The sequence below is a fragment of the Lytechinus pictus genome, chromosome 4, assembly GCF_037042905.1.
Source record: "Lytechinus pictus isolate F3 Inbred chromosome 4, Lp3.0, whole genome shotgun sequence".
Lineage (NCBI taxonomy): Eukaryota > Metazoa > Echinodermata > Echinoidea > Temnopleuroida > Toxopneustidae > Lytechinus > Lytechinus pictus.
In genome coordinates, this window is record NC_087248.1 from 18,616,032 (window position 1) to 18,631,459 (window position 15,428).

The window sequence follows — 15,428 nt, forward strand, 5'->3', positions numbered from 1 at the left end:
GGTGCAATCTCGTCAGAAGCCCTCGTATTTGTGCTGACTTGTGTTTTAAAATTCTATTTTCAAATTTTCATTCAGGAAAAATACATGTCCATCCGATTCTGACACAGTTTTGTCTTTCATATAGGCATATAGGAAATGTCATTATATGTCTCTTTTTTTTTTTAGCTCACACTGAAATAAATTATTGCTTGAATTATTCCAGGGTTGCACCGGCCCTTATCCCCCCCCCCTCCCACCGTCCCCTAACTCCCTAAGCTTCATGCCAGAGGCTGAGGAGCTGAGGAGACTGAGAATAACGTTTTTTTTTTCTTTGAATTGGTTGCTTTTGAGACACAATAATGTTCAAAATCGCGAATGCTGCGAAGAATTAATGTGAGAACCTGGGACTGGGTGGATTATTTCCATCTTTTTAAAAGAACTGTTGACCTCAAGAAAGATAAACATTTATTTCCACATTTTGAACTCCTTGGGACCGGGTTTCACACCGCAGCAATGCCAAAAAGAAAGGTAAGATTGCCTATTTGTAGTTAGAATATAGACTCCAGTTTGGATCGTGCCTCATTTTTTGTCACTGTTTTTTCTGTGCCGCAGCTTGCCCCGCGGCGCGGCCCGTTTGGCGTGCGTCGCTGACCTGAGCGAGTGGCGCTGGCATTGCCTTTGTCTCGCATCTAGCATCTCGTGGCGTGCCTGGATTGGCCCTAGTTCCGAATCCGAGGCTAGTTGTAAAAGTTGCGCCAATCATGAATCTGTGGCTGTGGACAGTGTGGGTGTCAACTGACTTGTGTTGTGGGCAGCCGTGTTGTGCTGTAGTACTGTAGACCTGTATGGTAGGGGGTCCTAAAGCTGCGCGGGTCCTAAAGCTACTCATACTGAGTCATAGCGCATAGGCCTAGGCCTACAGAGTACAGTTTTTATGGCAAATGCGCACACTGTGTGTGTAGAACTGTGACTGCAGAGTGACGAACGATTCCTATTCAATTTTTTTCTACAGAGGCTGCAGTAAAATCTCTAATTATGCAGAGAAACCAACAACTGTTTGGAATTTTGGAGTTATATTCGCTTAAATTTCATTTTATCCTGTAATAATATGAATATATTTTGGAAATTGAGGCACAGGAAATACTATTTTTTTGCATGATAAATCGAGTGCGTAACTTTAGGACCCCTTCTACATCGGGTGGCGAAATCAAGAGGTGTTTGGAAAACACGGCGGGATTTTCGTATTAGTGAGTTTTGCGATATCTTCTTCTTGGTTAATGATCTTTAGAATGTTTGTCACAAATTAGTGAAAGATATTTGTTGAAATATTAAAATTGGGATAGTTTTTGTCTCACCTGCATAGCAGAGTGAGACTATAGGCGCCGCTTTTCCGACGGCGACGGCGGCGGCGGCGGCGGCGGCGGCGGCGGCGACGGCGGCGTCAACACCAAATCTTAACCTGAGGTTAAGTTTTTGAAATGACAGCATAACTTAGAAAGTATATGGACCTAGTTCATGAAACTTGGCCATAAGGTTAATCAAGTATTACTGAACATCCTGCCTGAGTTTCATGTCACATGACCAAGGTCAAAGGTCATTTAGGGTCAATGAACTTAGACCATGTTGGGGGAATCAACATCAAAATCTTAACCTAAGGTTAAGTTTTTGAAATGTCATCATAACTTAGAAAATATATGGACCTAGTTCATGAAACTTATACATAAGGTTAATCAAGTATCACTGAACATCCTGCATGAGTTTCACGTCACATGACCAAGGTCAAAGGTCATTTAGGGTCAATGAACTTTGGCCGAATTGGGGGTATCTGTTGAATTACCATCATAACTTTGAAAGTTTATGGATCTGATTCATGAAACTTGGACATAATAGTAATCAAGTATTACTGAACATCCTGTGCAAGTTTCAGGTCACATGATCAAGGTCAAAGGTCATTTAGGGTCAATGAACTTTGGCCAAATTGGGGTATTTGTAGAATTACAGCCATAAATTTGAAAGTGTGTTGGTCTAGTTCATAAAACTTGGACATAATAGTAATCAAGTATCACTGAACATCCTGTGCGAGTTTCAGGTCACATGATCAAGGTCAAAGGTCATGTAAGGTCAAAGAACTTTGGCCACGTTGGGGGTATTTGTTGAATTGCCATCATATCTCTATAAGTGTATTGGTCTAGTTCATAAAATTTGGAAATAAGAGTAACCAAGTATCACTGAACATCTTGTGCGAGTTATAGTAGTTTTCAAAATCTGCACTGCTGCTATATTGAATCGCGTGATGCAGGTGAGACGGCCAGAGGCATTCCACTTGTTATTGTTTGAAAACAAAGTGCGTAGCTTTAGGTCCCCCCATCATACCTGTAGTGATGGAAGTCTGTACTTGACAGGAATAAGAATGACTATGACTCTGAGTCGAGACTCTGCTGGTCTCTGAGTCAGTTTGACTGTCTGAGTCTGAGACTCTTGACTGAGTGATGAGCGAGAAGCGGCGGAAGGGGATAGGGTCGGGTCTAACCCAGGGAGCTCCGGTCCGCAAAGCGGGCCGGAGCCCAAGACTCATCTGTGTAATATTAGGCAGAGGATACTCCCCAAAAATAGGGTAGAATGGGGTTGCAATACTAATAGCACCCCAAATAAAAGGGGAAAAAATAAATTATGTACTTACCTCGATTATATGGATGAAGGTCAATCGTGACACAGCTCTCCACATTCCCATCCAGGCATCACAAAACTGGACCCTCAAAAAAGGAAAAGTTCTGTCTCGTTCGTTCTTCTTTAAAAAAAATAGCCGATCAATACTGAGAACGAACGCGTCATGGAGGTCTAACTTCCTTTTTTTGAGTGTCCAGTTTGTGCCTCGATGTCAGGATTCTGTGTCCCGATAGACCTTCATCCATATAATCGAGGTAAGTGCATAATTTATTTTTTCCCCTTTTATTTTGAGTGCTATTGCGACCCCATTCTTACCCATTTTGGAGAGTACCCATGTCTGCCTAGTATTACATGGACAACTCCTGGGCTCCGGCCCCCAAAGTGGGCCGGAGCTCCCTGGGTTAGGCTGGGTCTTAAGTTGTGCTGTAGCTCGGAGCCTTCAACTCGGCCCGAAATCGGCTCAGAAATTTTATTAGAATCAAAGTCCGTCTCGGTTTGGCTCGGTAACCCGGACCAGTTTAATTTGATGTGCGTTGTGCAAAACATGTAATGTTTTGACCTACTTGACTAACTACTGTGACTGACATCACCCCTCTGACCTAGTCCTCAAAAGAGGACACACGCCAGAAAATCTTATCTTTTGTTTACACGCCACTACCAATACTTTGTCTTGATAATTAATCTATCACCAAACTCTCTACTGTCAACACCGTACTCGACTCGTAGCATGAGGGCATGCAATTCAGACTTTTTCCTCATCCGCTGCGCACCTCCGCTCCCTACGTACGTATACCTTGACTCGCATCTCCGTTCATCAGCCATTGGCTGAGCGCTAGGCCAGTAGTACAACGCGTAAATTAAACAAGAAATACGACCACTCCCAATCCATCTATAATCGCACCAACACACCGAAACCAGCCAATAACAGTTAACTTTAGTCTTTGGGAGCTGTGATTGGTTCATTCATCTGTCAAATACAGGAACCACTCTCCGGCCGTAAGCACATGGTCTTGAATAAAAGATGAACATGCTTTGGAATGTGGGAACGCTGAAACTACATTGTTTATTATACCCGGCTGTCGAAGTTATTCTTCGTGGTGACCTAATTCCAGATACTCTCCAGACATTGTTTTTGTCAATAAATTATAACCAAGGGTGATGGAAATTCCAGTAGAACGAAGCCAAAGTTGATTAGAAATGGGTTTTGGTTTTTGGGGTACTTTATTACTTTATTAACAGCTAATAGTGATCATAAAATTGGAAAGGGGATTTTTCATCGTGAGTGAAGTCAATGAACTAAACTAATCACAAAATGATTGAAATATAGTTTGAAAAAAAACTAAGACGAGGAAGAGCATTGGGATATACTTTCTTTTCATCTTTCGCTCTGGAGAAAGAAAAAATCCCACTAATTTTCAACATGTATTCCTATTTCATTTTTCTTTTGTATAGGTAAGATTTATTTGTTGCAATATTGTCCACGATATCAAAATAAAATGAAATGGAATAATTTATTTCTTTTGAAATCTTGACTGGGCTTTCTTTTTCTACCGTTTCTTTCAAAACATTCTTGTACAAATTTTAAAACTTTGCAATTGCATCATAATAATAAAGTTCTTTCTCCTTTCTCCCCCCTCTCTCTCTCTCTGCCTCTCACCCCAAACAAGCTTTCACCTACTCTCCCTACCTTTCTCGGTCAAAATAATGGTCAAAATTTTTATCACGACGCTGTTTTCTTTTTTCGCTCTCTCTCTGTCACTTATAGACAGTGGTCGGCCACCTGACCTAATTCAGACGATTTAAAAATTGCATAATTGAAAGCGAACAGTAAAATGATGATATTCTTGAAGGAAGATTGTCAAACTTCAAAAGAAAAACAAATAAGTCGGTATCGCTGCATGTTATCACTGACAAAATCAAATAAAAGATGGATGATATTTTCATATGTTAAATGTTTTGGATTAAATTTATTTGGTTTCTTTTGAAATGGAAGCCAACAGTTATTCATTAAATAAACTATGGTATATAAGCCTTAAGTATGGTAATCATCGCGACACTAACCATAACTCTTCTACTCTCCCTCCCCCTTAAATAAAGATTCTTTTCCGTTTTATTTCCTTTCTACATCCCTAAGTGCAGTGGGACCAAGCGTTTAGATTTCATTTTAATTGTTTTCCTTTTAAAATTGGACGAGTGTCAGAGACTTGGATTTGGACAAGTCTTGCTGGTAAACCATTGGATATATCGATGTCCACAGAAATGTGATCAATTATTCACTTGTGTATCCTGCCCTCAGTCCTCTGTGGTTTGTTAATTCTGCACTTTGAGTACCAAATCATGGTGGTGTTTCAAAAAAAATGTGTGACTTTCATGCTAATTTTGTAATATCCTGACATGCACATGATATACTGATCTGCAATCTTATTGATTAATGCACAGTAGTGTGCTTTCTCTGAGCATGATTTGACCAATGTGGTGATGCCTTCTATACCACATGCGGCTTGAAATTAAAGTGCTTAAATCTTTGTGAAACACCCCCCTCCCAAAGTAGTATAAAAAAGAGATAATATTTACAGGGGTGTAAGAGTTCAGGTTTTTAGCTGATTTCAGGTTTGTTTTGATTTTCAGCTTAATTTCTGCTTATTTTTGGCTTTCCTCTGTACAAAAAGCATGTGAGCTCTTTCTATTTCAGACTTTTTCAACACTCTTCAGCTTTTTTTTTCAGATCTTTTTATTTCTGACCACTCACACCCCTGTATTTAGATCTAGTTCGTATTTCTATTCATGGACATTGGAGTATGTTGCCTTTACCTTCGCAACTATGACTGATCACATCTGAATATGGGAAAAAGTATGACATTCCACAAGTAGGAAAAACAAAGAGATAGATATGAATCTCATAGTATGTTGCTAGAGCTATGAAGTTTATAACCCTAGGCCTTTTATAGCTCCAGCCGACGTACTCAGCGGCAGCGCACAGTCAATTTTATGTATTTCAAGAAAAAAAAGCCCAGCTCTCCACATTCCCAGCCAGGCATCACAAAACTAGGGATTGTCTCGCCATCGAATTCGGTGAATCAAAAAAAGGTTAGTCCTGAGAACACATTTTTTCTTGTAATAAATCATCCTTGGAAATTTGGTTATTTCTAACCATTCATTGTCCGCTGTAAACATTGGGATTTTGTCTTTGGAAACACTTCTACCTTTGGAAAAGATGATAGGTCCCCCCCAAATATTATTGATACAAAATTCAGCGGCCTGGCTGGTGAATGTGGAGATTTTTGCAGCTTTTCATATTGTAGTAAGATACTGTATAACAGTATAAAAAAAAGGAGAAAAAAAGAAGTTTGAATTGGACAAAATCGCACTGTTTAGAATGGAGAATGATCATTGTATATGACCACTTAGGCGAAGCATGCCCAATTGTGGCACATGAGGCTTTGCAATATGCTGCATGGATTTGCAAGTCACAAAGAAAAATGAATTAGTAGATTTTTTTTAATTACTGTGTGTTGAATTTGTATTACATGTTGTTTACAATATGCAGTTATCATGATAATGGATTTAATGCACTCCCCACACAACTTTTAATTTGTGTGGAATTGTTAATTTCTAACTTTGTTGATGCTTGCTGAAACTCTTTGTTTTAATGAATTAAGTTGAATTTTTATTATATTTTGTTTACAATTAGTAGCAGTTACATACATATGTACATGTAGATTAAAAATAAATCACGATAATGGAGTTAATGCACACCCCACTTGATTGTTAATCAATTTCAATTTGCGTGGAATTGATACATTCCTAACTTTGTTATTTAATTTGCTACTTGCTGAAACTGTTACTGTTTCAATAAATCACTCTCATTTTCTAATGCTGTTCAGTTCTAGAACTTATTTCACACGTTATCTGAGAAACTTTGGTGATGAACGATAAATCATGCCAAATACGATTTTAATTTTGCAGCATTCAATTGAGAAAGATCGCCTTCTCTTGGCAGAGGTCGTGAAGCATCCATTTCTCTACGACAGAAACCATGACTCTTTCGGCAACCACCAAATGAGGCAGGACAAATGGGAAGAAATCGGTGCTATAGTGGGCATATCAGGTAAGTAATACCACAGGGGATTTCAAACACCTTGGTGTTAAATGCAGTGTTGGTGTCCAGACAAAACTACATGTTACACTAGCTGCATCACCCAATATGAGGGAAGGTGTGGTGTTAAAATCAGTGTCATTCAGTGTTGCACTGTGTGAGCAATACATTAGGACAAGGAGGTGTTAGGTTTAATAAGTGGAGAGGCTGTGGAACCAGTGTACGAAAACATAATTTCAAAAAAAATTGCATGGTCAGCCCCCCCCCCCTCCACTTTCAAAACAGTTTTGTGGCCCCCTGAAGCGTGTACACAAAAAGCAAAATAAACACCAGCCTCCTCACCTAACTTGAGCCTAACAATTTTCTTCTCTTATGCAGCGCGCGACACTGGTCCGACGGTCCCAGACCAGTAAAAATTGCTGTCGGGCCAGTAGTTTTTCAAAAATAGCCAGATTTACTGGTCCGACATGACCAGTAGAAAAATATATAAAACTGATACAAATGATATTTTCTCTTTTGAAAATTATAAAAATGGCTCTGGCGTCTTCAGAAATGGCTCTCCAAAATTTAGAAATAGCTCTCATGAATTATGTTGTGGAGTGGGGTGGGGGCATTAAAAGCAATTAAAGTCACAAAAATAAACTTAAGTGTCTTTTTATATTTTTCTTTATTTTGGGGGACCAGTAAATTTAGGTTCGGACCAGAAAAAAATGAAAAAATTGGGCATCTACTGGTCAGACATGAACAGGTTGGACCAGTAGGAAAAAAGGGTTAATGTGGAGCCCTGTGACTAAAGTAAAAGTTTTCCCTGGCTGCCTCACATCTACCACCAACACTTACCTTGCACCCCCCCCCCCCCCCTTCTCATTTCACCATCCCTCTAATGTGCATGGATTCTTTCGAGTCAATCCACATTGCGATGATTGTTAATACTTTTTTTTGTCATCGTCTTCGCAGACATGGATGCCAAGCTGAGGTGGATCAATATCCGGGATTGCTTCACCAGGTGCTGGAAGAGAAACCGGAAAAGGGAAACGTCCCAGTCCTTTAGATGCCCTTACAAATACGCTGACCAGTTGGAGTTCTATCTACCATACATGTCTTTGGAGTGAGTTTTTCTCTTTTGACGCATCTCTCAAAAATATTTGCATCAAGACAATGATGGCTTCTTGCCATTAAAGGTCAAGTCCACCCCAGAAAAATGCTGGCTTGAATAAATAGAGAAAAATCAAACTAGCATAGTGCTGAAAATTTCATCAAAATCGGATATAAAGTAAGAAAGTTATGACATTTTGAATTTTTTGCTTATTTTTCACAAGACAGTGATATGCACAACTAGGTGAGTCAGTCGATGATGTCCATCACTCACTATTTATTTTGGTTTTTTATTGTTTGCATTATACAATATTTCATTTTTTATAGATTTGACAATAAGGATCAACTTGACTGAACCATATAGTATTAAACAATGCTAATTCCACATGTTCAGGGAGGAATTAATCGTTGTATCACTTGACAATGAGGAGAAAATTAGAATATTTCACATATCATATAATAAAATACAAAAGAAATAGTGAGTGGATGACGTCATAGTCTTCTCGTTTGCATACCAGCCAGGATGTGCATATAACTGTTTTGTGAAATTAAGCGAAACTAAAAATGTCATGACTTTCTTATTTTACATCCAATTTTGATGAAATTTTCAGTGTTATGCTTGTTGGATTTTTCTCTTTTTATTCAAATCAATTTTTTGTTGGGGTGGACTTGTCCTTTAACTATGATCGTATGATAATGATGCTATTGATAATTATAATAATAGTATTAATAGTAATAATGATAGTGATAGTCATAGTATTAGTAATAATTACATGTAAATATAATGATGATGATGATAATTAATGATTGATGATAATAATAGGAATAATGATAATAATAATAATGAAATAATAATGATAACTAAGATTATAATAAGTCTTAGTAATCCCAGTTTTTTTGTTTTGTTTTTGTTTTGACTGGTGCCCGCCAGGATGTTTGCCCAAACCGGTGGACTGCCAAAATAGAGAAGTGCAGTGTCACCAAAGACTATGAATATCAACCACTTTTCAGGCCTTTATTTCTTTATCTAGATCACCTATGTTTCTAAATAATAAGTCAACTAAGGAGAGCAATGAAAATTATAGTATTGGAGCAGGATTTCTCAATTATCTTGCTTGAATTCATCGCCATGAAACCTTTAACCAAGTTGCATTGGCGCATCCATTTTGTTCTGTTTGCATTGTTTCCACTTTTAGTTAATCCACTTTAGAATTGACCTGATATCGATAGATTGCGATCGATATTATCAGTATTGTTTTTATGATTATGATAATGATTATTATTATAAAACTTAAGTAATGTAACTTATGATCTGTATGCTCCATATAGGCCTTCATTCATGGAAGATTTAATGAAAGTTGATGGAGAGGGAAGCGATGTCAACGATGCCGATTGTGGAGATCTACCCACCCAAGTTCTCCCCCGCCCCCAGGTACCCACCAAGAGAAAGAAACGGTCAGAGCCTGAAGAAGATAGCATGATGCAATACCTCGTCACACACAACAGTGCCCCGCGAGAGGACGGACTGGACACCTTTTTCAAATCGATATGTGCGACAGTGCGGACATTGCCACCCATGACCCAGGCCCAGCTAAGATTTGAAATCACGGAACTGGTCTTCAAGGCTGAAATGAACTTCTTGTCAACTCAAAATGATCAGGCTCCCGTAGCACAAAGCTCAATAGCGATTGATCATACGCTTGATTCTCACGACTGATTGTACATCGTAGTCAATGCAATCAATCGTAAAGATATTCTTCTGCGATGGTTGCTAAACTTTGTGCTACGGGCCCCAGGAATGATGAATTTTGAAGGTCTATATATTGTGTTGTGACTGACCATGTTAATGAGATGTTTTGAAGACTGCCAAGTGCCAGCTTTTGTGGAAAAATTTAAACCAGTAAACCTGAATTTTCAAAGGTGGATTTGACTCTGCAGTTTCAAACTGTGGTTTATGAAGATTTTTTGCATTTATTACTCTAAATTCCCCACGTTTATTGAGAAATCATTAGTAATGAAGACACGCTGTTATCACCGTGCACTAAATTGACACTGATTTATACTAACAAAAGTTTGCAGCATTAATGAATCCTCATTTGTTTTGGGGGTGTTTTTTTTTTCAGACTAAACAGTAACCATAGTAACAAGCATCAACTTAGCTCCCTGTGGCAAGAGCACGCATTCATCATTGGACGCCTTCTCAATATACGTGCAGAATTAAGCATAATTGAGGATGAAATATGCATTTTAAACATAGTTTGAAACCAGAGAACTAAAGCCACCATTGTGAATCTGGGGCATAGGGTGCTTACCAAGGAATTGGTGTTGAAGATCGCCCAGAGAAGAATGAACTTTTATGAAAATTATGTATTCCTTTGTATATTTCTCCTATTGTCCTGTATTATAAAAACAAAATATATATAATCTCACAGAGCTGCCAAGTAGTACGATTTTTCCGTATTTAGTACGTATTTGCAACCAAAATACGGCAGTACGTTTTTTGAATTTTTTTTTTTTTACAAAATCGAAATTTATTGAGAAAAATCATCTCTATATGTCTCTATTTCATCAAACTTACACAAATATGCTTATTAGATCAATGTAATTTCAGGTAACTTGTTTTTTTTTTCAATCATTTTGTAAAAACCAGGGTGAGATATACACAAGTTTCAATGTTTTTTTTTTTTCATCTGCAAGAGCAGTGCACATTTTAGCCTGCATGCAGCTTGAGCGCCGTGATGGGCGAGTGCGCCAAACATTTTACTATGAAATACACTTTTTTGGGGGAAAAATACAAAATATTTATCTCACACGGTAAAAATACTGATTTTTTTGTCAAAATACTGATTTTGGGGGATAAGAATACTGAAAATGCAAAATACAACTTGGCAGCTCTGAATTCTCATCATCCTTGCCTGACAAAACCAGCAGCAAGCATGGATATGTTTTGACTAGTCTTCAATCAATGGTTGGGCATTAATGTGGTGAGCCTGAAAGTGAGACATTTATTTATACAGGACTGGCATTTCCAGTGATTTTCTCAGAGTTTGATGTTTGCAGATCAATCTACTCCACATGAAGGCTCAAGACCGATTGATTTTTACCAGAGGATACTTAGAACAGGGCTCCACACTAACCCTTTTTTTCCTACAGATCCAACCTGTTCATGTCGGACCAGTAGATGGCAAACTTTTTACTGGTCCGAACCTAAAATTTACTGGTCCCTCAAAGTAAAGAAAAATATAAAAAGAGGCTTGAGTTTATTTTGCTGACTTTAATTGCTTTTATTCCCCCCCCACAACATAATTCATGAGAGCCATTTCTCAATTTTGGAGGGCCATTGTTGAAGATGCCAGAGCCTTTTTATAATTTACAAAAGAGGAGAAAATATCATTTGTATCAGTTTGATACATATTTTACTGGTCATGTCGGAGCTAGTAAATCTGGCTATTTCTGAAAAACAAGTGGCCCGACAGCAATTTTTACTGGTCTGGGACCGTCGGACCGGTGCCAGTGTCGCGCGCTGCTTAGAAAGTGGAATGCAGAGGGTTGACCTCCTTTCATCATCCTTCCCCCATCCCCAATGTACTTCTGTCCCACCCCGCCCCTTTCACCTACATTCAATATAATGTTCCCTTCCTTCTCACTTCCATTCCCTTTATACACTCATAGCCCCACCTGTGTGTACGTCTGTTATAATGAAATTATGGTATAACGATTTATTACATGTTTGCGAAAATGTAAAATGGCAAAATGTATTTACAGCCTTACACAAGAAATCTTTTGATATGAAGTATGAAAATTTCAATAATCATTTGACCTGCTAAGTGGCACCGACGTGCTTTATCCTGCTGAATGCTATATAAATACAAAACATAAATATCTATAAGAAGTATACCATCGGCCAATAAAATCAAATGATTTCAGTAGCTTGAAACTATTAGTGAAAGTTTGTTACTATAACAAGTTTTGTGAAACAGACCCTTGTTGTATCTTACCGAGATGGTAAAACTTTTCTTTAGGAAAGGTGGGCCAAGTTGCAGAAAGAGTTTAAATTAATACATTTACCAAGAATTAAAACAACTTGATTTCCAGCCTATGAGAAGTGTACATTTTGGACTCTCACTTCATTTTACCAAGTTCTGTTTTAAACGCAATTCTATCAGCGATGGGCACCACTTATGGTTATTGCCTCCATTCGAATTTTTTTTTTTTTTTTTTTAAAAGAAAAAAAAAATTAATTGACCTGGGCCCCATTGCATGAAATATTTTAGTAAGGTATTTCTGTGATATGCATTGAAATTATCATGACATTATGTTTATTTAACCAATTAGAATATTAAATTGATTATGCAGTATTTACCATTGTGTGGCAAAGTTGCCATTCGATGCTAATAAGGGTTCAGGTTGAATTTGACGGAATTCTTGCCAAAATATTGGCACCATTTATAGCCAGCATTAAAAGTTTGCATAGTGAGAACGACAAAAAAAAATGGTACGCAGTTGCGTGCGTGAGTTATCTGTATGAAAATGAAAGAGCTAATGAGACACTGTCAAGCACTCTATTTATTTTCAATTTTGTATAGTTGATGATATTGTGATTTAGTCGCAATAAATGACATAAATTGTAATTTTAAATATTCGAGAAGATATTGTTTTTCATCATTGCAAGCAAAATAAGATAATAAATATTGCAATGTTGGGAAACAATATCAACTCAATTAAATAATTTTTATTTTCCACCTTCGATTTGTAATATTTACAATAATGGTACAGTAAACACATAAGAATATAATCACATATATCCGTGTACAATTGAAAATATCAAAGTTTGCAATAAAAACACTGGTTCGATTTTTCTTTTGTTGATCAAATCAATTGTTTGATCAGATGGACTTGGCCTTTGAATGGAAGATGTGCAGCAGGTACTGATCTTACTGTTGAAAGTGATGACTTTTCTCTATGTCGGACTATCCATTTAACATCCCATCGCGAACCTGCCGAGTAGTACGGATTTTCCGTGGTTAGTACTGAAAAATGAGAAGAATACTGAAGGTTTCATGCAAAATACTGATTTCTAAAGTTTCAGTTTTACGTGTTGTCCTATGGTATTTCTTTGAAAATACATGTACTGATTTCTCACCAAAATAAGAATTTTCATCTTTAAAATACTGAAATGTTCTTGTTTAGGTTGGCAGCTCTGCTATTAGAGTGACATTTGGTTAGAGTTCAGCACATGAAAACATAAAACAGGGCTTGTACTCGAACACATTTCATAAGATGTACCATTATGTACATAGCAGTAATTAAATTTTGTCAAATACTTTAGTGCTACTTGAAGGGGCGTTGATCTTGTACATAAAACGATATACTTTGTATATTAAATAAAATGTTTTTTATTGAAACAATACAATTTGAAATGTCCATCTGTTTCTGTATTTCATGAAGCTGAAAATGATGTATGAAATGAGATACTACTTCCCATTGCACCAACATGTACAAACACAATATTGTAAAGTTTAAAGTTTGATATATATATGGAAGTCATAATTGGTATAAAGTGGTCATAACTTTTTCCAAGTGGTATTTGATTTATTTTGCTGAGGCATACAGATAATTTGTTTCAGAGGGAGGGTGCCATTTAATAGTCCTTCATACCCAGTTTTAAAGGGGTACTCCAGGCTATTAAAAATAATATGATTTGAACGGTTCCATGACACTTGCTCCGGCGACAATTGCTCCGCTCTAAATTCCACACTCTAAACGAATTACCAACTTCGACCCTGGGTCTAACACTACCCTGCCCTAAACCTAGTAACCCTAAAGTTAACATAAAACCCTATTGCAACCCTAACCCTATATCTTAGACAAAAATTATGCCCCGAGCAATTGTCGCAGGAGCAAATGTCCTGTCACCATTTGAACAGTTGAAGTAGAAGAAGACAAAGCATTGAAATGTCATCAAAGTCGGACAAGGAATAACAAAGTCATGACAAAGTTTTTGCATTATTTATTATACATGTATGCACATTGAATATGCAATACATGTAAGTACATAAAACTGATGTCAATATCCCCACTTATTCTTGTACTTTATTGTATGAAATTATATATTTTCAAACTTTGTCCACCAAAAATTTTAAAAAGCGGATTGACATCTTATTCAATATGTAAGATAATTATTGCTGCAACTTCTTTTGTTATAACTAAGGTAGATATTTCATACACAGATGTAGGAAATATGGAATAATTAGGATTTTAAGTAATAACATAAGAAAAAGGCAAGTGGGGACATGACATCAGCCCACCTAATGAATATTCATGAAGGCATGCATTTAATTGTTTTCACAAAATATTGGCAACATTTTATTTTTCTTCAAATTTTGATGAAATTTTCAGCATTCTGCTCGGTGAATTCTACTCAATTCAAATAAGTATTTTCAGCCTGAAGTACCCCCATTAAGTGGGTTTATGTTACAAGAGTCCACTACTGAGAATGATATGGATTAGAAGCCTGGCCAATGTTCCGTAACACAATAGCGATTGATCGTACGCTTGATTTTGATGATAGATTATACATTGTGGTATTCTTTTCTCTTTTATGATGATTGACAGGCCACAGGTAGGGGTAGTTGAGGACTTGATTTGACTCCTGTTTCATATTTGCATTAAGGGTCAATTTGACAGAAAATAAAGGAACTTGCTTAAAGTTGTGATATATTTTGTGACAATAAGAGAGAATACATGTACATGAGTGGATACTTATTCAGATCAAGAATGTCCATATTTTGTAGCAACTTGTAGGTTATACTCCAAACGTTGCGCCATTTAGGGGACCTTCTGGCACACAAAACCCCAGAGTTTTGAGAAATGTTAAATGCAAGAAAGCAACCCAGCTCGAGTGGCACGTCCCTATAACCACCCCTCACCCTGGTTATTTGTGAATTGTTTGTAAATAGTGATTTAAACTGATATCAAGTATTCTATGAAGAGTGTGAAAATGATGAACAAAAGGTGGTTTAGACCTGAAAAGATACTTGAGAGGATTTTACATCCTGTTCTTTATCAGGGAATAATTTTGCTTTACAAATTTGAATAGAATTTTTGGTCATAAGAGAAAAGCTCTAAACTAGTAATGTCCAGACCAATGTAAACATACATGTATGCTATACAAAAGAAGCATAGCAGTCTTTCAAAAATGTGGAGCAAATTGCGATGCGATACCAGGAAAATTATTCCCTGTCTATGTTGGGGTGAATAGAAAAGTTTTCTCAAAAGGTGTTGGGACTAAGATGATCTTTAAAGGTTTTCATGGTGGAGAGAATAATGGAAGTTCTTTTGAGGTAAACACCATGCATGTAGTTCTGAAAAAGACTGTTTGTTTATCTCTCTTGGTTGTTTGATAGCTCTTTAAAGAATTGTTATCGTTTCGACCAGCGTGTTCTGGTCGTCATCAGGAATGATGATCCATTTGAATACATGAGTATATGCAGGTTGGTAATGAAGATGGTAATTATAAGGTCGAACCGGGGGGGGGGGGGGGGGCACTCAAATTATTTTTTGATGGGAGTGTGCCTCACAAAACTCTTAA

At 37.3% G+C, this 15,428-nt stretch overlaps 1 protein-coding gene across 2 annotated transcripts; it reads left to right on the forward strand.

Annotated features, from left to right (window-relative positions):
* The first annotated feature begins 321 nt into the window (after positions 1–321).
* Positions 322–13,236, forward strand: LOC129259418 (uncharacterized). Of its 2 annotated transcripts, XM_064098547.1 has the most exons (5): positions 341–683; positions 3,039–5,733; positions 6,613–6,754; positions 7,700–7,850; positions 9,167–13,236. In XM_064098547.1, exons 2-5 carry the CDS (start codon positions 5,635–5,637, stop codon positions 9,552–9,554), a joined length of 780 nt encoding a protein of 259 aa, XP_063954617.1. In that variant the 5' UTR covers positions 341–683; positions 3,039–5,634; the 3' UTR covers positions 9,555–13,236. The 2 variants fall into 2 exon arrangements, with proteins under 2 accessions (XP_063954618.1, XP_063954617.1); XM_064098548.1 differs by lacking the exon at positions 3,039–5,733 and having other exon boundaries at positions 322–507.
* Positions 13,237–15,428: the final 2,192 nt, after the last annotated feature.

Coding starts and splice junctions, on each gene's coding strand:
- LOC129259418 (XM_064098548.1), top strand. CDS start 355: ATGCTGCGAAGAATTAATGTGAGAACCTGGGACTGGGTGGATTATTTC. Junction 508..6,612: donor CAGCAATGCCAAAAAGAAAG/GTAAGATTGCCT, acceptor TTAATTTTGCAG/CATTCAATTGAGAAAGATCG. Junction 7,851..9,166: donor CTACCATACATGTCTTTGGA/GTGAGTTTTTCT, acceptor TGCTCCATATAG/GCCTTCATTCATGGAAGATT.